This window comes from Clytia hemisphaerica, unplaced genomic scaffold (genome assembly GCF_902728285.1).
Source record: "Clytia hemisphaerica strain Z4C2 unplaced genomic scaffold, Clytia hemisphaerica genome assembly, whole genome shotgun sequence".
NCBI classification, from domain to species: domain Eukaryota; kingdom Metazoa; phylum Cnidaria; class Hydrozoa; order Leptothecata; family Clytiidae; genus Clytia; species Clytia hemisphaerica.
Window position 1 is genome coordinate 2,215,356 of NW_027103979.1, and position 22,592 is coordinate 2,237,947.

General features: G+C 33.9%; 3 protein-coding genes across 4 annotated transcripts in view; 2 read left to right on the forward strand and 1 right to left on the reverse strand.

Moving 5' to 3' along the window:
* LOC136810975 (interaptin-like) overlaps positions 1 to 15,737 on the forward strand; it is a 41,155-nt gene extending 25,418 nt beyond the window's left edge. Inside the window, exons 16-19 of one of the 2 annotated variants that reach the window (XM_067067570.1) lie at positions 221 to 368; positions 2,624 to 2,752; positions 3,914 to 4,016; positions 14,450 to 15,736. In XM_067067570.1, coding sequence (XP_066923671.1) covers positions 221 to 368; positions 2,624 to 2,752; positions 3,914 to 4,016; positions 14,450 to 14,569 — 500 coding nt within the window. In that variant the 3' untranslated portion in view covers positions 14,570 to 15,736. Of the gene's footprint in view, positions 1 to 220; positions 369 to 2,623; positions 2,753 to 3,913; positions 4,017 to 14,449 lie in introns of both variants that reach the window. The other variant, XM_067067571.1, reaches the window with a different exon arrangement.
* Positions 1 to 22,592, reverse strand: part of LOC136810989 (dynein intermediate chain 2, ciliary-like) — a 285,291-nt gene that overhangs the window by 60,839 nt on the left and 201,860 nt on the right. The window lies entirely within an intron of this gene.
* Positions 5,684 to 19,902, forward strand: LOC136810976 (myogenesis-regulating glycosidase-like). Its single transcript, XM_067067572.1, has 2 exons — positions 5,684 to 5,694; positions 17,181 to 19,902. Exon 2 carries the CDS (start codon positions 17,412 to 17,414, stop codon positions 19,740 to 19,742), a length of 2,331 nt encoding a protein of 776 aa, XP_066923673.1. The 5' UTR covers positions 5,684 to 5,694; positions 17,181 to 17,411; the 3' UTR covers positions 19,743 to 19,902.

Here is a 22,592-nt window from a genome sequence, read left to right on the forward strand (position 1 = left end):
CAATACAAATCGTACAAAACTCGCCTGATTAATGCCCGCCAGCACCGGTAACCCCACAGATGTCCAGTCGTTTATATGTTCATGTTTATACAAACTGTACGTAATGGCTGTAAACTCTGCACACTGCGTTTGCTATCCCTCTAACGGACGATAGCCGTTATTCTCGTAATTCTTCGTTTAAAAATATAATGCCAAAAATGTGCATCAACATACATTTTAGACTCGCTTGAAGCAGAATGCGACACGTCATTAAGAATGAAAGCAAAATTAAAGAACGTCATGGAAATCAGCCTGACTCGTGAAAGTGACAAGAATTTCTTACAACGACAAGAAATTGAAACACTAAAGAAACAACTAGAGGATATTCGGTATGTCTTGTGTGGTTCTTTTGACCTTAATTCATGGACGTCAATCTTATGCGAAAAAAGGTCACCTCTCGTTACAATACACCTTTTCGACTGTGGTCGCACGGTCAGGCGCGTGCCACTTAATTATTTAATTATCCTGTTTTGACACCTTTTTCTATTGTCTATATATGCGAAAAAAGGACCGGAACGGTTTCAGCGGAATAAAGCGGACAAAAAAATGCCCGCACGGCAATTGACGGTTACGGTCGAAAAGGTGTATACTGTTCTATTATATAATGGGCTTTTCCAGAAAAAAATTGAATATGGGATGTCGCCCAAATTACCCCCGGACAGAGAAAATTTACCCCCCGGACAAGGCAAATTTTGAGGATTTTTCGCTACCCCCGGACAATATATCCTCCAACCCCCCCCCACCCCCACTCACACGAACATTTTCTGGAAGAGCCCAATCGAGCACTCTAAGAGGAAAAGATAAAAACTTTCCAAGTCGACCAAATTTATAGAGTTAAGGTGAATGAACTGGTGAGATTACATAGACACACAAGAGTGTTATTTAAGGGGGTAGTCATATGAGATTTTGAAAATTGGTGAAAAATTTATCAATTTCGGGATTTAAGGCTTTTTAGTATCCTTTATCCTTCCTAAACATACCCTGAAAATTTCAAGGCCGTAGCATAAATATCTGCCGATATATAGGGTTTCTTATGAGCCCTGGTATACAATTTTCTCCTTAGCAACGGTAAATCGCATCCGTTGCTAGGGCCTCATTTCAGTATGGCTGCTCTAAACATAGCATCATGACATACCAAATGAAAGCTCTTTTTACGCCCTTTTTGGGCGTCTAAGTCAATACCGCCTTTTTTCCCCGGGATTTCTAAATATGACGTAATTAAAGATGGTAACCGAAGAAGTGGTATTTTCAAAAACATTCACATTTTGGAGGCAGTCAGCTGTGTTTTTGACATGGAAACTGAGCTTATGTATTGTTTTGGATTGAATTATGATATTATTGAATGTTTCATTTCATTTCTCACATCTGGGAAAGCTTTGGAAGCCTATAATTTGAGTGAAAGCAACAATTTGATTCTGCGAACTGATGTTTTCGAGCAGTAAAACTTGTACACTGAAAAAACTTTTCAAAGTGATGGACTATAGACTATGAACCATGGTATGAATAAAGTTTGAAACAAGGAACTAAACACATTCAATGATGTATCCATTATGAGTCTTAAATCCAGTGGAAATCTAGTCTTTGATGAATCGTGGCACTCATGGCGCCAGGAGGCGATCCTGGAAAATTGAGTAAAACTATGCATGATTGACGTTCAACCTGAAGACACGTTTCCCTAAGATCAACACTGAAATTCAACTGTAAATGATATAAACAGATTTGAGAGAGCACAAGGATGATATATTTTGTTGGCAATATGTTTTTTGACGAGAAAATGCACTTTTATTGACTTAAAGCCATGTTTACGCGTTGTACGCAGAGTTGACGCAAAATACTTGGAGATTCCCGGAGCACGTGGAAGGCCATTTTTTTCAAAAAACTTGGACTATTTTAGTATTTCCAGTACAGTACCTTTTCAACATTAAAAGTAATGTGTCAATCCATTTTGGTCAACCACAGCAAAAATTTTGTAAAACGGTCTATGTATCGCAGAAAAATTGAGAAAAACCTCTATTTTTAACTTTCTGCGCCGTTTTCTCAAAACACGTTTTAGGGGGTTTTCCCGCACATTGTCAGCCTTTTCTCAGGATTGAGAAAAGCTATTGACTTGAAATTTTCAGGGTAGTTTTCCATTATGGTAAGCCTCAGGATGAATGAAGCAGTTTTTCAAAAAAATCATTTTTTGACTTTTAAACTGAAAAAGTACAAATTTTAGGTTCCAGACCCCCTGGCTTGAAATTTTGAAAAATTTTTCCACTCATTCTGGAGACTTTCATAATACTAACCTTCACCAAAAAAAATTTTTGAGTAGCTTTCTTAGCTTTTCTTAAAAGGTTGACACAATATTTTTATAGCTTTTACCCCCTGGACGATATTACCCCCGTCTTTGCTATTTTTAGAATTTTTTTTTACTTTTTCATACCCTTTATAGTTGTGCTACAATTGTGGAAAGTTTCATTGAAAAATATTTACTACTTCACAAGATATAACAAAAAGTTTAAAAAATGACATTTCAAATTTCTCATATGACTACCCCCTTAACGGAATTGTACTGTATGTCATATTCTATGTTTTGTTTTTTCAGCACTGAGCGTCAACAGTTAAAGTTAGACCTGGAAGATAAAGTGTACGAACTTGATAAAACACAAAACGATTTGACTAGCCTGAAAAGTGTGGTTGAATACAACCTTGGTAGCATAGATGCTGAAAAAAGGTATAACGCTCGATTTTCTTTGTGTGCCAGATTTTGATCTTTAAAGGAATACGAGATTGTTTTAAGTGATTTTCCTGACCTTTCGAAGTTGAATTCATTTGATGTGTTTGAATAGGAGATGCACGATATATTGGTAGCAAAACGTTCTTCGATATAAGTTCTTTGTTCCTTTAACATGTAGTAGTTTGATCGGACTAGTTTTCGCAAGATTTAATTTCACGAGCTAAAATAAATTTCTTTACGTTCGAAATTTTCTAGTTTTATTTTTGACGAATCAGCGTTTTGAATGAATTTGCGAATAGAACGAAATTTAATTGAAAGTTGTCCTGTGAAAAAGTGAAAATATACCGGGTGACCCACGAAAAAGTTCAGACGTTTCCCGACGTCTTGAGGCCGAACAAATGTCCCAAAGTGCTTGGAGTTTTGATATTTAGAAAGTAGATATCCTAACTTAAAACTTGAGCTATCACTTTTTAAATTTGACCGACTTGTTCTCTGCTTATGAGCTTTTAAAGTCAAAATTCACTTTACGGAAAATGTAAAAAAACACGTAAAAAAGGGTATCAAATTTGGTATTTTTAGACGTTTTTTATATACAGTTTTTGAAAAAAATCTATGAAAGCGTCAATTTTACAAAAACTAGTCTTGTTTTAAACAAAAATTACTCTCAAAGGTGTTTTTATTAATTATTAATGTCATAAAACTCGTTAAATAAGTCAATTTGTAAGTGATTTTCTAATTGATTGCATGAATTTAATACCTCTTTTTTACGTGTTTTTTACACCTTTCGAAAAGTGAATTTTGACTTTAAAAGCTCATAAGCAGAGAACAAGTTGGTCAAATTTAAAAAGTGATGGCTCAAGTTTTAAGTGAGGATATCTACTTTTTAAATATCAAAACTCCAAGCACTTTGGGACATTTATTCGGCCTCAAGACGTCGGGAAACGTCTGAGCTTTTTCGTGGGTCACCCGGTATATCATATTTTACGCTGAAAATCTGATTTTGAGTATTTTACGTGGATTTCATGAGTCAGCATTTTCACGCGATTTTGCGAGATTTATTTTCGCGAAAATGGCAAAAATTCGCGAAAATATGATTAGAGTAATTCTATTCAGCACGAAAGAAAGTTTTGAAAAGTGACTTATGCTTCTTTTTTTCAGATCAAAAGATTTTGTTGAAGAACAATTGAAACTGGTCATTCAAGACCGTGGACACACTCTACAGAAACTTCGTTCATTGGAACTGGCCAACCAAGTCTTACAGGTAGTGATCAATACTCAAGCTTTGGGCTTCCTACAATCATGGTCGTAATGGTAACATGTATAAATCAAGCAAAATAAATTTTTGAAGATGTTTTCCTCTGATAAGATATTATTAATTTCGCCTAGCGAAAGTATTACGATAGCCTTTCTGTGTGCGTGCGTGGCGAGAAAATTTTTCGGGCGAAATAATGGCGTGTGGGCGTTTTTCGGGCGTTCTGTTTTCCGTGAGCACGTGATCAAAACAATCTGTTTAGCCAATCAATGCTCACAATCCCACATCCGGGTAGTTTTTTTTATCAAATGTGCCAAATATGGTAGCTAAGGCTGCTAACATTAAATCTTCCAGTCAGTATACTGCCAGGTCCACAGCTGTTAACGTGAGATAATCAAAATTACTTTAAATTAAAGAAGAAATAGTAAGTATTTACTTTCATATTTGCATAGCAGCTCTGCACCTCAGAACTGTTCAAAGCCTGTTTTGCCCCTTCATATTCATTCATTCATTGACTGCACTGAATTTGATTGTGGCATTTTTTTTCTTTTTTGCTTTTTTTTTGCCCTTCGGATTTATGCACTACGGGCCACTAAATCTGATTGAGGCCTTTTTTCCCTTCAGGTTCATGCACTACGGGCCACTGAATTCTGTTGAGGCATCAGCTGTGTACGTATCGACCAGCTTTAAAGAAACTCACTTGCATTGTCAGTGATTACAATACCAAGCTGCATTGTCAGCTTTTACAAATATCTTATTTAGATACCTTAGAAAATATTTGAGTCTCAGAGAGATTTAGATATAGTTTTTTAGTTTTGAAATGATATCCATTGAATCATACCGTGCGTTGATAGGAGGCTTTGCCTACACAGCTCAGAGAAATGTGAAGTCAATTTCTAAGTCCATTTTTATCGGCTCCAAATTCTCTAAAAACACTTTTTCTCGATTATTGAAACCTGTTAGATTCATAGCACTTTTTACACTTTTATTTTTTGCAATCCCTAAGTCTTACGAAATAGTCGAAATTCAAACACCTCTTGACCTTATGCATTTTTCGAAGAATGGAATGTTTGTTCAGTATCCAAATAATGCAGGGTATAATTTACCAGAGCCAGTTCTTATTACTTTTAAAGTCAACTATACATTACTATTGTCAGGTGATATAGAACTTAATCCAGGTCCACCACAGGAAGAGATAAAAAGTATTCAAGGTTCATTTCATCAAGGAAATTCAAAGTTTGGTGAGACCGCTGGTATACAATGTTCATCCAATTGTTTTTTTGCCATTTGCTATGCACAGCTCAGAAAATTATCACTTTGGAAGACTCATGATTTGGATTATGTTTTGAATCAAGGGGATCTAAATTTTAAAAATCTTGGCATCACTAGACAATCACCATTAATTGAAGAATTCCAGAAAGTTATTGCAGTTGGAAATAGTATCTGTTCACTAGATTTCAACATCGTTGAAGGATATTTTGAGAACGAAGGTATTTCAGTTAATTTTGTCAATGAAGAACTTTTGTTGCAGCATTCTGGTGCAGTCTTAGTAATAGCTGGAAATTGTTTAGGTAGAGATAGTAGAGATGTAAAGGGCCATCAAGTTCCTGGTGAAATCGGTACTTCAGTACTTTTGCAGTTTGAAAATATTACTGAAATAAAGAATTACATAAGATCTGAGTATAAGGCAAATTTGTTTAATGTCATTTATTTGAAAACCAATTTTCACTCATACGAAAATACCAAAAAAGTGATTTCAAAAGAGGTATTATGTTGGCAAAAAAAAGCGTCGCGCAAAAGAAGGTTTGAAGAACTTAGAGGTAGCGAAAAACACGAACACCAAAAAGAAAAGAAGCGCAAAGCTGCAAAATCTTCACGTGAATTAAATAAAGGATCAGAAAAACATGAACACGAAAAAGAAAATAGACGCAAGGCTGCAAAATCTTTTCGCGAATTATATAAAGGATCAGAAAAACATGAACACGAAAAAGAAAATAGGCGCAAGGCTGCAAAATCTTTTCGCAAATTATATAAAGGATCAGAAAAACATGAACATGAAAAAGAAAATAAGCGCAAGGCTGCAAAATCCACTTACATTAACAACAAGAAACTTAATTCAGGAAAAAGGGTCAAAAACTTCAGGCAGAAAAAACAGGAGGGTCCTTCTTACATCTGTGTGATGTGTAACCGCAGTATGTTTAAAAAATCTGTGTTTGGTTTTGATGAACAAAAGTACTCATTAATCAACTTTGAAGAAATAGAAAATTTTAATCCTGTAACCTCGTTCGATGGTAATTTCTACGTATGCACAACCTGTCATGGAAAATTAACAAAGGGAGAAATCCCATGTCAGTCTGTTACTAACAAGCTTCAAATTTTTGATCTCCCAGATAATCTAAATGATATACGAAAACTGGAAAGAATTTTAGTGGCTCAAAGAATTTTATTTTCTAAAGTCATGATAATGCGTAAAGGAGAATTCCCTAAATTACAAGGTGCAATATGCAATGTTCCCATTGAAACACCAGGTGTATGCAAAGTACTTCCTAGAGGAAGTGATAGTAGTGGGGTAATAAATGTTGAATTAAAAAGAAAGATATCCTACAAAAACCCTGTTATTTCGCAGCAAGTAAGACGACAAAAAGTTTTTGAAACTTTGGACTTTTTAGTGAATAATAATCCTTTGTATCATGATATACATATTGATATGTCAATCATCGACCAAGTAACTAATGATGAATATGTTGAAAGGGTTTTATCAAATAATGGTTCTGTATCAAGCGCTTCTTCCAATGATATAAGATTTGTAGATGATACAACAGTTACTTTAATTAAGCCTTTTGAAGAGCAATTAGAGAATGAATTTGATTCTGATGATCCACTCAGTGCGTATCGGACACCAACATGTGAAACAGTTATTGTATCAGAAGTGCCAAACATTATTTTAGATGATGAAAATGCAATTTTAGCTCCAGGTGAAGGTCAAACCCCCAATTCATTAACACAAGATGAGTTCTGTGAAGAGCTAGCCCATCCTCATCTTTTTCCTACTGGGAAATTTGGTTATAACGTAGAGCGAGATATAAAATTGTCGCCAACAAAGTACTTTAATCAGCGTCTTTTAAATTACACTCAAAAGTTTGCTTCGGATTCAGATTACATTTTTTTTGCTCACAAAACTTTACTACAGCTTAACCTTAGAAGTAAGATCAATATCGCAATGAGAATTTCAAATTCCAACTTGACTGCGGGACTATTAGCAAATAATTTTAATGATACAATTCAAAATTGTGTAGCATCTGATAATGCATACAAGTTTATGAGTACTATAAAAGGAACCCCTGCATACTGGCAACATATGTTATCTGATGTTCTTGCAATGGTTAAACAACTTGGTGTCCCAACATACTTTATGACTCTCTCTTGTGCAGATTTACGGTGGGAGGAATTTGTTACCATTATCAGACAATTAAGCGGGGATGCTGATACTGATCATGAACTTCTTGATTACCAATCTAGATGTGCCCTACTTAATAGCAATCCTATTGTGCTTGTGCGTCAATATCAATATAGAAAAGAGTTGTTTTTCAAAGAGATAATAATGGATGGCCAACTTGGAAAAATTACATACTATGCTCTCAGAGTAGAATTTACTTTCAGGGGTAGTCCACATGATCATTGTTTGCTTTGGGCTAAAGATGTCCCAAAACTTGAAGATGGAAAAGAAAAGTATATTGAACACATAGATAGTGTTATTTCTGCTAATGTTCCTGATAGGGAAGAAAGTCCTGAATTATGGAATTTAGTCACTAAGTATCAAATACACTCCCATTCAAGAACGTGTAGTAAATATCGCAAAAATGAATGCCGATTTCAATTTGGAAAACTTTTCTGCAAGCGTACTATTTTGTCTGAACCACTTCCTGAAGGGTTACCTGAAACTGAAAAACATGATATTTTGGTTGCTAGAAATAATGTGATCCAAACTGTTCAAGAGTATATAGATACAAATTTGCATCCTAAAAAGAGAAACATTCTGGATCCTGATAAGCCTGATTATATTGAAATTGGATCTATTGATACAATTTTGGATTCTTTAGGGTTAAATTATGAAACGTATGAATATTACTTATCAATCTCACCAGACAAAGATCAGCATTTGTTTCTAAAACGTGACCCATATTCTTGTTTTGTCAACAATTATTTTGCAGAAGGCCTCCTAGCATGGGAGGCCAATATCGATATTCAGCCAGTTTTTAATGCATACAAGGCAGTTACATACATGTGTGCCTATTTTTCAAAAAGTGAAGATAAGTGTTCAACTGCAATGCAAGAAGCATTAAAACAGGCCAAAGATTCAAATGACAGTCAGTTTGAGAAAATGTCTAAAATTGCCAAAGTTTACAACTCTAATAGAGAATGCTCAATCCAGGAAGCAGTTTACTTAACAATGCCTGAACTGTGGCTTAGAAAATGCTTTCCTGCTATTTCATTCGTTAACACTAACTTACCTGATCAAAGGTACAGAATTTTCAAGTCAAAAGAAGAAATTGAGGAATTGCCTGAGGATTCTGATGATCTTTTCAAACGAAATATGTTAAACAGATATATTGACCGCCCAAACACAGGGCAATTCAATACTATGTGTTATGCCACATTCTGTGCAAACTATACATTAGACACAAAAAAAAATACAAATGATGAAAATGATTGGCAGCCTACTGTACTAGATGATTCAACAAGTGCAGTGAATCATCAAGAACCCCAAACACTTCCAAAATCAGCCAAATTACTCAACAGTAAGGAAAAACTTAAGCTTCGTAAAGTTCCAAAAGTTTTGAGGTACTACACTCCTAACAAAAACAAACATCCAGAAAAATTTTCCCACCATATTCTAATGTTGTTTTACCCATTTAGATCAGAAGAGAATGATTTGAAACTTGATGGCTCATATGTGTTGAAGCTCAATTTAGATGAAGTCAATGCAGTTGTTAACGAGAACAAGCAAATTTTTGAACCTGATGGTCATCTTGTTGATTTAGTACTTCAAAACTATCGCAATGACCTTATGCATAATCAAGATGCCTTTGCTCAACAAGAAAATGATGAAGTACAAGACCTAATGAGCAACTCATCAGACAGTGAAAATGATGATGAAAGTCATGATATCGAACAAAATTTTGCACCATTTACTCAAACAGTTCATGGCTTGCAAACTGATGACCAAATCAATACCCATATAAGATCTTTAAATTCTAAGCAAAGAGATATTTTTGATATAGTACTAAATTGGGGAAAAATGTATGTGCAAAATTCCAAGTCCAATAATCCTGTACTACTAGAACCATTGAGAATATTTTTAACAGGTGGTGCGGGCGTAGGAAAATCTCACTTAATTAAATGTATTTACAATTGTTTGTCAAAAGTCCTAGCATATAAAAGTGATGAGCTAGAGAAGCCACGTATTATTAAATTGGCCCCAACTGGTATAGCAGCTATCAATATATCTGGCACCACAGTACACACAGGATTGAGTATTCCAGTTGGAAAATTCAGAAATATGGCTGACAAACAAAGGACTGCCATTAGAAATAAATTACATCATGTAAAGTTGATAATAATTGATGAAATATCTATGATTTCGTCGCAACAGCTTTTGAACATCCATACAAGATTATGTGAAATTTTTGGTGTAAATGACAACACACCATTTGCAGGGAAAAGTATCATTGTTTGTGGAGACCTCTTTCAATTACCTCCAATTTTTCAAAGTCCAGTATTTTCAACTGAGGGACCTATTATTGGTGCATTCAAATTATGGCACCTATTCAAACTAGCTGAATTAGATGAGATTATGCGTCAAAAGGATGACTCTGACTTCATTGATCTCTTGAACAATGTAAGAGTAGGTGAATTGAATAGTAATGATGAAAGTATGATTAAATCTAGACTGATAACACGAGAACATCCTGATTATCCAATAGAATCATTGCATTTGTTTGCAGAAAATGCTTCAGTCCATCTTCACAATATTCAAAGATTAGATACTCTGCCCTCGGAAACAATAAATGTAGAAGCTATAGACGTTTATCCAAGGGATTTTACTGAATCTCAAATTACCAAGGTTAAAAACCTGCCACTTAACGATACAGGTGGCTTATCAGTTCTATTTGATTTGAAAATAGGGGCAAGAGTAATGCTAATTAGTAATATTGATATAGAGGATAGGTTGATCAATGGTCAACTTGGAACCGTCACTGACGTAAAATTCAGAAACAATAAAGCAGAGCTAATTTATGTTAAACTAGACGATAAGACGGCTGGAATAAAAGCTCAAAGTAAAGACCAATATGCTAAGGCCACTGAAACTGTTCCCATTGAAAAGAGTGAGGTAAATTTTCCCTTTGACAAAAAAAACCCATACACTTCACCTATCATTTCTCGGACACAATTTCCTCTTAAGCTAGCTTATGCTTGTACAGTGCACAAAGTTCAAGGATTGACTTTGGATTCAGTAGTCGTTAGTTTTGACCTTGCAAGGCAAAGAAAGTTCAATGCTGGTCAAATGTATGTTGCAATGAGCAGAGTGAAAAATTTAAATGGTTTGTACTTTACTGGTCAATATCGACGTAGTGCTTTTGTCTGTAGTAATAAAGTTAGTGAAGAATACACACGATTGCGTCAGAACAAAGTTGAAAGAGTTGCAGATATTATGAGGTGCAGTTCTAATTTAAATGTTTGCCTATTGAATGTAAGATCTTTAAAACGACATGCAGTTGATATTCAAAAGGACAGATTTTTGTATGAAAATGATTTGTTATGTCTGACAGAGACACAGATGAGTTATGAGCATTCTGAGGAAGACAAACAAAATATTCATGAAAAGCTTCCTTATTATATTCTTAGTCATAATATTGACCAGCATAAATTCAACAGTGTTACTGTCTGTCATTCTCCTTCTTTTATTGACATTGATGAGTATGATCATTCATCATGCTTTTCTCTTGTAAAATTTAGAAAAGCTGAATTTACTGAAAAGGAATTTTGTGTTTTGGTTCTCTATAAAAGTTCAAGAATTCAACGTGATGTGTTCTGTTACAATCTTGCTCAATTTATTGAAAGATACACAATTGATATCATTTTAGGAGACTTTAACATGGACGGCTTTGAAATGGAGCATGATCAATTGTTGGCTGACATTCTCCAAGATTATGATTTAGTTCCGAACTTTCCAACACATATCGATGGGAAAATGCTTGATCAAATTTGGACACATAAGGAATTGGTGCACGAGTATGGTATTGAAGTTATTCGTAAATGTGTGAACTTATCCGATCATGATGGAATCAAATTATCGCTGACTTTGCTAGCTTAGAATACCCGTCAGAGGCGATTCCCGGCGGGACAAGGGGGGGGGGTTGAAAACTGGGGGTGGTGGATGATCTCAACATTCTGATGATTAGTTTTGAGTGGTCAAAATTGCAGGAAGTAAAAAAAATTATCTCAAATAAAAGGGGTATAGTATCCCTTTTCTCCTAGCAAATTCTACCTAACTTAAAAATTAATCATCAGAAAATTAGCCAACGATTCAGAAACATTTGCTTATGTTGTCATAGGTGCTTTTTTATGAATTGATCAAAGGAATTTTTTTGTGATAGACTGAGTAAACTAGGAATACTATTTATAGCAATGATGTTATCGAAAATCTGTTAATATGATATCAGTACATGTTTGATTCTGGAAAAAATGAACTTTGTAATTAAGGATTGAAGCTTAACTCTGTTGGAAATATGCAATTAAGGTCATCCCACCACCCCGTCCATTCTTATGTAAGTTTTCTGACGTTTAAAGACTATACTTAAAAGACATTTATTCTTTGGGGAGAAAGGCTTTTTTTCTGCATTAACCAAAAGGAGGGCTCTGTTGCTCTGTTGAATTTGACATTTGCAGATGAAGTTGGGGAGGGTGTGAGAAATTGGTCAAATATATGTGAGTGTCTTTTATGGATGGTCTATGGTAGAAAAAAATCTAAAGACAAAGGACAGTTAGTTTAAAGATGCCTTATTCATTCATTAATTCATTTTTGATTACTATCTCGTCAGGAAACTTACATACCTATGGATATGGCATTTAATGTATTATTTTATTTATTGTATTATTTATATTCCTATTTTTATATTATTTATTCCTATTTTTTATATTATTTATTCCTATTTTTTATATTTATCATTTTTCTTCTGTTTTTCATAATTATTAGATTTTTTAAATTGTTAGATTCAAAACAAAGTAATATTTCTACCATTTTTTTAATAGGCTTTTGTTAATTGTTTTATTATTTTCTTGTATTCTTTTTGTTATTCATTTGCCTACTCAAAAATCAAAAAGACTGTCACAGAGTTAAAAAATAGACAATATGGAAAAATATGGAATGAAAAAATATGGAAGTGCATTGCAAGTGAATTGATTCATCTATATATGTATGCATTTTGGTTGATATCATAAGGATAATTATTGAAACGTTGAATAGTGGTATAAGTGGATATATATTTCTATTTTGGAATTATTACAATTGATGTAATTGCTTATCCTAATGCAGCTTGAATTCATTGAATCTCAAAATATCCTAAATGGTCGTCATTTTCAGTCTTTATTAACAAAGAGTCGAATGGCTTCGAAAATGTTTATTACAATCACCAACATTCGATACAATCGTCAACATCGATACTGCATAATATGTGTATAAAGTCATTGTATCATATTATCGTTTCATCCGATTTTCACAACATGCTGTATTTGCTCATCGGAAACATAAAATTTTATGATTTTCAGCATTCCTATAGTAAATCAACTGTCGCGCTCAGCCACCAACCGACCATTGATATTTACAAAAATAACAATTCTTATCGCGATCTCCATGATTCCACTGTGACTTCTACGACGTACGTATCCAGACTTGACCTCAATCTTCGAAATGTCTGGTGATTTGTTCCTGTTGAAAAAAAAAAAAAACGATTTGGTATGTAAACTTTGTATGGTTTGATTACTCGAAATGTGACATTTATGTAAACGAAAAACTGAAAACTAATTTTTTATTATTTTGGAAGCCGGAAATCCACCGGATGTGAAAAAAAGCCAAATTTGCACAATACTTGTAGTTTTGTAAAATGCTAGCTATTTTCTATGAACTATGAACTATCGAAATTTAGGAATTACAAATACTTGGAAATATAATTTTTAGATTCATAAGATCGAGACTCAAGTTACCGTTTTTGCCCCTGTACCAACCTGTATTTCTCTGCTCATTGAAAAACGAAAGCAGATTTTCGGCTAGAATGAAAGAAAACTTTCGTACGGATTGCTTGGAATCTTGAATTTTGTCTTTTCGAATTCAAAATATTGGATATTTTCGACCGGAAATGACGTATAATTTTACCTTACCTTTCGCTCTTAACGCACTCAAATAGGTTTATCTTATTAATTTTCCGCATTTCTCTTGAAGTTTTAGTTATGTGTATTGTTCTCCATGGATTTCAATGTTCTTTTCTTGTGTTATTTAAGGCGAAATTTTCGACTTCTAGTCGTCTTGTTATGATTTCAATACGTCATTTGAGAATTTGAGTTAATGAATTTGTTTTTGTCAAGTTCATGATTCACTGCTAATTAAGTAATATTACTCGTTAATTATATTGATAATATCTCATTCATTTTTTGATTGCTTTCCTACTCTTGGTATATTTCCCTGTTTCACCAATCAAATACACCTTTTCGACCGTAGCCGCCAATTACCGCGCGGGCATTTTCTTGTCCGTTTTACCAGTCTTTTTTTCGCACCTAAAGACAATAGAAAAAGGTGTAAAAAAGGATCGGATCGAGTTTAGGGAAATGATTAAATGATAAAGTGGCACGCGCCTGACTGCGCGACTACGGTCGAAAAGGTGTGTAGGCGAATCTTCTATTTAGAATATGAAACCGCCAAATCCTACCTAAGCTGCGCGGCGCCGCGCGAGACATTTTCGCCGCATGGTAGATCATGATGCATTGAGACGATCCCCACTGGGCATTTTACGCTCGGGAACAATAGAATTTCTATCCCTACTGTGGGGAAAATTTCCACCGGAGCTGTGAAACAGGGCTGTTTCCATTGTATATTTCGATTTTGGAGGGATTCAGTGGCTTCTAGGCTATATTCCCAGCCTTATTGGAATAAAAATGAGCTTTTAAATTCTTAGATCCTAAGGTCCCAAGCGTTTAAGACTCGTGTTACAGCTCGTTAATAAAACTCTACGTTTCAGAATCAAATTAGAGCGCTTGATTTTGCAGGGATTTACCCGTTTTATCAAATATTATGCACTTTATTGCATTAAAAGGAGAGACGAAATCTTAAATTTGAACCCCTTTACTCTATGGTATTCATTCGAGTGACATTTTTCATTTTTCTGTAGAACAAACTTCGTGATTTGCAGAAATGGCATAATCAAATGGAATTTCAACTGTTCAAATCACGTGATCACTACCAACCAATGACACCTTCACCTGAAAATGTTGACTCCAATGAGCTGTGAATTCCGTAAAAAGCTATGTTAAATTCGTTTGGATGACTGAGCAAAATCATGGTGAACCATCAATTACTGCTTTATACAAAAACGTTGACTCGGACGTGTAGTGACTGCCGCACAAGACGCTGTTGAATATTTTTTGGGTAATAGAGAAAAATTATGGATCCTAGTAAACCAATGACACCTTCACCTAAAAATGTTGACTCCAATGAGCTGTGAATTCCGTAAAAAGCTATGATAAATTCGTTTGGATAACTGAGTGAAATCATTAATTCAATTGACTTCAACGAGTTATGTTAATTTTTTGGGGTAATCGAACAAAGTCGTGAACTATAGTGAACCAATGACTTATTCCTAAAAACATTAACTCCAAGTTATGAGTTTATTCGTATAAAATGATGTTGAAACACTTTTGATAATCGAGCGAAAATTTGGACTAAATGTTAAATTTGTTCAAGCCGTTCCTTTATCTGGAAACATTGACTCGAACAAATTGTGAGTTTCGTATAAAATGCTGTTAAAATGTTTTGGATAATCAAGCAAAATCATTGATTACCGCAAATCATCAGTGAGGTTAAGTAAATCGGTATAATCACGACGACGAACGAAAATTTAACTGGCTAGTGAGTTTCAACCAATCAAATTTCGTCTTTTCACTAGCCTATTACATTTTTCGTCCGTCGTCGTGATTATCCTGGTATTAAGATTCCTACAAACCAATAAGATTCAAACGAGTTATGAGATAAAAATTAAAATTATTTTGGTTGTTTTTTAAGCATGGGCAATAAAGGGTTATGTTTCTATTTGCTATAGACCTTTCAACCGGGGGGGGGGGTACATAGGCAAAAATAGGTGCTGGGTATGTGCGGACGATAAGGGTCGGGTTTTTCACCTTTCAAAGTCTCTCTAAGGGTTACTGAACTATAAAGAGTGTGTAAGGGTCTAAATAAAATAAGATTTACATTCTTCACACTTTTACTTCTTTTGGAACACTGAATTATTTCTGGTCATTAATTGTGTAGATTTTTTATGGAATTTGTGTATATTTTGAATTATTATTAATTTTTGTATCATAATATTATTATATACATAAAACACATTTTATTTTATTTTACGTTTGTTAAATTTTTTTTTTAAAGTAGATTGATTTTTAACTTTTTTGATGAAGTCATGTCAAATAATTTATTGAAAGTAGAACAAAATATTACAGTAATGATATAAATTGCGTTCTTTCTATAATAATATTATCTGGTCAGAAAAAGGAAAAGAAAAACATTTTTTGCTTATATCAGCATAATATGCAGACACTGTTCTGATATGAAATATGTGTCTGATATGGGTATGTAAAAATAAAACCTTCAAAGAGACATTCGAATCTTAGAGACTCTACTGTACAAAAAAATGAATGGTTTCAATTATTCGACCTTGGTATGGTAAAATTCGAACCTGGATCACTGAGGTCCTATTTTTTTTAACTAGTGACTAAAATTTTCCAAAATACCCTTGTCTACTTCCTGTACTGTACTGCAATCAAAAAAATATAACTATAACTTGATGACCTTGATGGGGCATAATGATTCTAATTTAAGCTTTTGTCGTACGTTTTTTGTTCACATTTTGATTCTTGTGTAATTATGATGATAACACTTAGTGTCAAATGCATCAATGTCAAATTCTTTTGACATTATTCTATGCTGTGTCGCTAAGGTTGAAAAATGGCTTCAAAGTGGTACGTTTAGCTGATTTATGAAATGAGAGTTTTCGCCAAAACTTGCATATACAACATCCAATGTTTGGATTGAGTTTTTCTTGTAAAGATATTATTCTAAAGGCCCATACCGTGTCCCAAACTAAAAGTTAATTAGCTTATTTCAATTTGCCTGATTCTACTTTACGCAATTTTTAGGAGATCGTTCGCACAGCGTCCCAGCGACCTGGGGTGCTATCGGGGGTGCTATCTCAATGATCGATGGGGTGTGCCTCATACAATTCATGTTTGTATTGTCCTTGACTGTCCTACTGTCGCCTACTGTCCTCAGGTATTCGAAAAGCGACCCCTTTTGAAAAACGTTCGACGATCGTTGACCACAGATTTCTTTGCCAGATTCTAAAATTTTCTAGATATTCGAATGTTACGAGCTAGCACATACAGGGAGATTGATTTTTCAATCATCCCAGTAAAACCCCCCTCCTCCTTTTTGAAAATAACCCCCGGAAAAAGCCCCTCTCTAGTAAATTTTAAAATCGCAAACTTTCCCAATTTTCCAAAAGCCAGGTTGCCTTTCGCTCTCCTCCTTTTGATTAATATAGCGAAACCCGTGTCTTTTGCTCTTCATCGTGTGTAAAAATCACAACGAAGGAGAGTTTAAATTAATGTAAAGAAATTCTGAGAGAGTGATCGATTGATTGAAAGATTGAAAATGGATAGAATGATGATGGCCGACAAAAACCTCTGACTCTGCAGATTGATAGTCTTTTGATAACAGTTTGTATTCCTTATTTTGATTGAAAGAATGTGTATCAAATTTTGTTGTTTGAGTGTATATGTTAAATCTACAACGTGCTCCTTTTATATTCTGATTTGTCACTGACCTTTTTGTTTTTGTTTGATTTTCAGATTGCGACAAAACAAACATAGACTGTACAAACACTTTTGTGTGTTGTTTCCTTTTCCTGGTTTGTGTAATTGATGGAAATTTTCCACGTTTGATCATTGACTACTCTTTATTACATTATTCTGTGCTTCAAAGAACTCTGGACCCTGGATAACACTTAGACTTTGTCCTAGGTGACGACTGTATCTTCTTGAATGAAAATTCTCAAGACATTTAAATTCTATATATAAACAATGAGTGCTTATCCTGGAAATAATGATAAATTATCATCCATATCAGAATATGGTGATTATTCTACAAGAACCAGCTTAACAGGTTTGAGCATGTTTTCTGGAAGCCCTTATTCTCAAAGTCCAAGTGGGGGCTCGCTAAGCACGCTTGCATCAGTCTCAACCAGAAGTTACCAACCCAACGGCTCATCACAATCCTCAGCCTCTGGTGGCAACAATCAAATAATGACTCAAAGAGTTCGTGGAGCACCAAAACATAACTATGAATTCTGTAAAAAAGTACGAGTGTCAATGGCTTTACTTGGTATTTTGGTTCTCGTCGCTGCAATTTTTATGCTGAGTTTTTATTTACCGAAACAGTATGAAGAGGAACCAACTGTTTTACCCCCTGAAGAGCCACCGCTTTGGGATGATATGATATCATATAAAGTTCAGAATAACGAGCTTCTATTCACATTCGCACAAAATGTAACATCAGCACTGTCCAATCCTACCCTGATTGCTTTGAAAGCCAACTTTGGTGTTTTACTATCAGCAGAGTCCAAGGAGAATATCACTATCAAAGAAACAAATTCAACCCTTCGAATGACCTTTCTTGACAAGGAAACTGGGAAAACCACCCTCGAAATTGAGAAAAGTGATGAATACCCTCAGTGTTTTGAGGTTAAATGGACAACAAAGTACCAAAATAAATTGGACGATTGTTTCGATATAATCTCTTCTCATTGGTACGGCTTGGGAGAGGTTTTTACACAAAAATGGCCACTTGATAAGGCAAAATTTGAGATGACCCCATTTTTAACAGCTGACTTCATTGATGAATATATATCAACGCAGTTTGGGGGAGTTTTAGAGCCTTTTCTTATTAATAGTAGAGGCGCTGGTATTTACATCGACGATCATGTTCCGCTTCATATTAGCATGGATGAAAATGATAGCAAGAAAATGTGCCTCAGAGCTGATCCTACAACAGAATATAGTCGAATGTATAAAGAAGTCCCAAGCAATGCCACTAATGTTCTTAAATACACAATATGTGTAGAGGAAAACATAAAGAAGGTTCATAAGCTTTTATTTGATAGATTTATTGAAAAACCTGTGTCAACTCCTGATCTTGAGGTTATGAAAAGTCCAATTTGGTCAACTTGGGTACGCTATAAAAGAGAGGTTAATCAAAGTATTGTGCTTTCTATGGCTGAGCAAATCAACAAGTATAAATTCGAAAAAAGTCATATTCAGATTGAAGGTCATTATTCTAAGAATTATGGAGACTTTGCTTTTGACACTGACAAATTTGAAAATGTACCTCAAATGTTGGATCTTTTAACAACCTGGGGTTTCAAAGTGACATTGACTGTTTCTCCATTCATTAACTTGCAATCAACCAATTTTATCAAATCTGTCGATTTCGGAATCAAAGTTGGCGAAAAGAACGTACCTGGAATATCCAGATGGTGGAATGGTCTTGCCATTATGATTGATACAACAAACCCTAAAGCACAAGACTTTTTTATAAACACCTTTTTGGAAAGTTTTAAAAAGTTGAGAATTTCTGGATTCAAATTTGATATTGGTGAAACCAATTATTTACCTGAAGGCTACAAGTTTAATCGAGATGTGCCAAACCCAAATTATTACAGTAAAACCTATGTTCAAATGGCATCCCATTACAAGCTATCAGAGGTACGTGCTGCTTATAAAGCCCAAATGTATCCTACCTTTGTTCGAATGCTTGATCGTACCTCCTACTGGAAGATTGAAAATGGTTTGTTGAGTGTTGTTACAACAGCGCTAACCTTAAGTATCCTTGGTTACCCTTACATTGTCCCTGATATGGTTGGTGGGAATGCGTACATCCAAAAACCAAATAAGGAATTGTATGTTCGTTGGACACAATTATCAGTATTTCTTCCTTGTATTCAGTTTTCAATCACACCTTGGGATTATGATGATGAAGTGGTTGGTTTGGTACGACATGCTTTGGAAATTCGTAAAAATTTGACTGGTATTATGATAGATGCTGCCAAGAAGTTCCCTGAAACTGGTGAACCAATTATTCGACCATTGTGGTGGTATTGGCCAAAGGAGCATAATGCATTAGTAGCCTCGACACAGTTCATGTTAAGTGATAAATATTTGATTGCTCCTGTTGTTCATTTGAATATCGTGTCACATGCTGTTTACATCCCTCCTGGGGTTTGGGAAGAACAGTGGGGAGAGCGTCAAATTTTAAATATGACTACAGGCAATCATTTGCATTATAACGTGACATTACATGATATATGTTATTTTAAATTACTCTCGAATCTGACTATGACAGACGATATGTCCTGAGATTTCTGGCAGTCGTGAGAAGAATAATGTTTTTTAATGAGCTTACCCCTTTGATAAATGCTTTTTTACTGCTATGAAAGGTTTATATTATATTCCTAAATAAAGTGTTTTTGCTTCCTGATTAGGGTATGGTGAGGTATCATAGACTCGTATTATAGTAATACTCAGGGATTATTGTGTTGGCTGCTTTCAATGCTATGTGATGAATTTTGTCTTATCTTTAAATCTTCCACTGATTGTAATTGATTGTAAAGCTTTGTAGGCAATTATCTCAATCAATTTTTAAGTCAATGATTGGTGTTTTTGTTAAGCTAGCCGACAGTTCAGGGGTAATTTTGAATTAATCTAATGGTACCTCAATCAATGGGAAAAGATATTTTCTAGACTTTCAAGGTTTTTGGACTTGACTTTATATGAAGCAGAATGTTTTTAGAGCAAGTATGTAAAGTTTTTGTGTTTTTTGTGTGGCAATTTTATTATTCCAAGAAAATATTTGATGTAATTTGTTTTTCAATAAGTGCTACAATTTTTACCATCTCTTTTACTATTTTTTGTTCTAAACATTTATTTAATATATTTATAATTCTTTTTTCTGAACATTTTTTCTCTCTCGGATGACATTTTTGAAGTGACAACTGATTTCATACGTATTATGATCAATATTTTTTCATAAGAGGATTTTTATTCAATTCACTGTCATTGATTTTGTTATTAGCATCAAAGTTTTTGAACTGAAGTTAAGTCATTTGGGGTTAAAATCAATGCAATGAGTTAGCTCACACCATAATATCTTATCATAATACCTTGCTTGAATCTAAACAAACTGATTGAGTCAAAAATATTTGAATTGTATACAATTGAATAGAAAATCAAAGTTATGATAATGCTGAAATTAGACTTAGCTATATGACCTGTCAAAATTGATTTATATTACTTTCTTTGAAACAAAGCTGGATGTACATGTCTTGTCTTGACTTTAACATGCCAGTCATATTTCCATTGAATCGTTTTTCCATTATATTGGTATATAGACTCAAACCTGCCAGCCCAAATAAATCTACGTGACCATCATTTAAGACTGTATGTACATCGTTATTTGAGCCAATTTTAAACCTGAAGATTTTTTATAGGACTATTTTATACAAGTATATCATTGACAAGGACAAGTAAAAATTGATTGTTAGCTTTTGATCATTTAATGAGCCTCATATTCTTATAAAAGCAATGTATAGATTTTTGACAATACTTTGATGTTTATCCGTTTAATGGTATTAACGTTCTTTACATTATTCTAACGAGCTTTTATTATTAATTGATTAGCAGTAGGAGGAAAATTTTTATATGATAGCTTGTTGTTAGATAATTCTCTTTTTTGTACATTTTTTTATTACAAACGTCCTTGTCCTTGTAAGCATTTCGTAGTCAATTTTAAACCGTTACTCAGTTGTAAATTGGGTGCTTTAACCAATTGGGTATCAGCCAAAAGGGCTTGTAGAATCCTTGGCCTTTAAAGACGAAAGAAAGTGGTAAATTATAAGATTTGTATTGGATTTCAGACGAAAAATTGAATCTAGCAATTTCTTTGTTTTTTATTTTTATTTCAATCTAACGATTGTATCAAAACCTGGCTAACTGTTCTGCTTAAAATAATTGGCTTTGAAACCTACATCGGGGATTCTATTTCAGCCCTTTGGGTTTTTATTTGATTGCTTTAACCCGGTATTTTAATCATTTTCTACCAACGTCATCAAGTTAAGTTCGTATATTAAGTTGGAAAATGTTCTCATATTCAATCTTTAGAGTTTTTTACCTTCCAACCCAAAATTTCGTTTTGAGAAAAGGACATTTTTTACTTTATTTTTCACTTATAATATGTTTTGCTCTCTTTTTCATTTTCGATTTCTGTTATCATTTCTTAACTTGGATTTAAATATCAGCCTTTTTAAAGTTTTTGCAGGATTTTAGCTTGACGAAATTGGTTTTTCATCTTATAAATATTTTTACCGATGAGATAAAGTTTTATTATTAATATCATTTTAATATCAATGAAATTTGAAGTTCTTTAATAAACTGAATTTTACTGGTAGTATTTTCAAGAATTTTTGTTGAGCAGCGCCTAACCAATATTATCCAAATTGGCAAAAGTTGCGCTTGAATCTACACATCTCAAAAAAGCAGACAAATGTTTATACATAGCAAAATCATCAAAACTCACTATTTAAACTGGAGAATAATACGAATACGATGAAATACGATTACAATTCTTTGTTCACTCAATAGATATCGTACCTTAAGAGAAGAAATTTTGGCGAATGAGCCTATTCGCCCTTATTTGTGCTATTTGGCGGAATTTATTTTGGCGATTTGATAAAACTTCTAAATTTGGCGAGAATTAATTTTGGCGAACGTCTCATTTTTGTTCTTAGCTGAAAAAAGAGGAAAAAAAGGGTTTTGGGGAGAAATAGAGACTAAATTGAAAGAAAATTAAATTTGGCGAGAATTTATTTTGGCGAATGACCTATAAATTTAAATTTTGCCAAATTCACCAAAATTTCTTTCCGCCAAAATTTCTTCCCTTTTAAGGTATTCCCAAGACGATTGAATAGGTTTTTAAGATTAAAATATTTATTATAAGTCATAAAATTTTACACAAATTTTGATGATTTTATGTAAAAATTTGTCCGCTTTTTGTGGGACACCCTGTTTTGTTTTTCTTTATTGCTAATTTTGTATAAGCTAATTTTTGATAATTTTTTTTGTGAGATTTTCCTCATTCAGCGTGACATTTTGTTTATAAGTTTATACAAACTATATTGTTAATATTTAGATTTTAGCAAAATTTATTATTAC

Excerpts from the sequence above, each read along its gene's own strand:
- LOC136810976 (XM_067067572.1), top strand. The coding sequence starts at position 17,412 with ATGAGTGCTTATCCTGGAAATAATGATAAATTATCATCCATATCAGAA.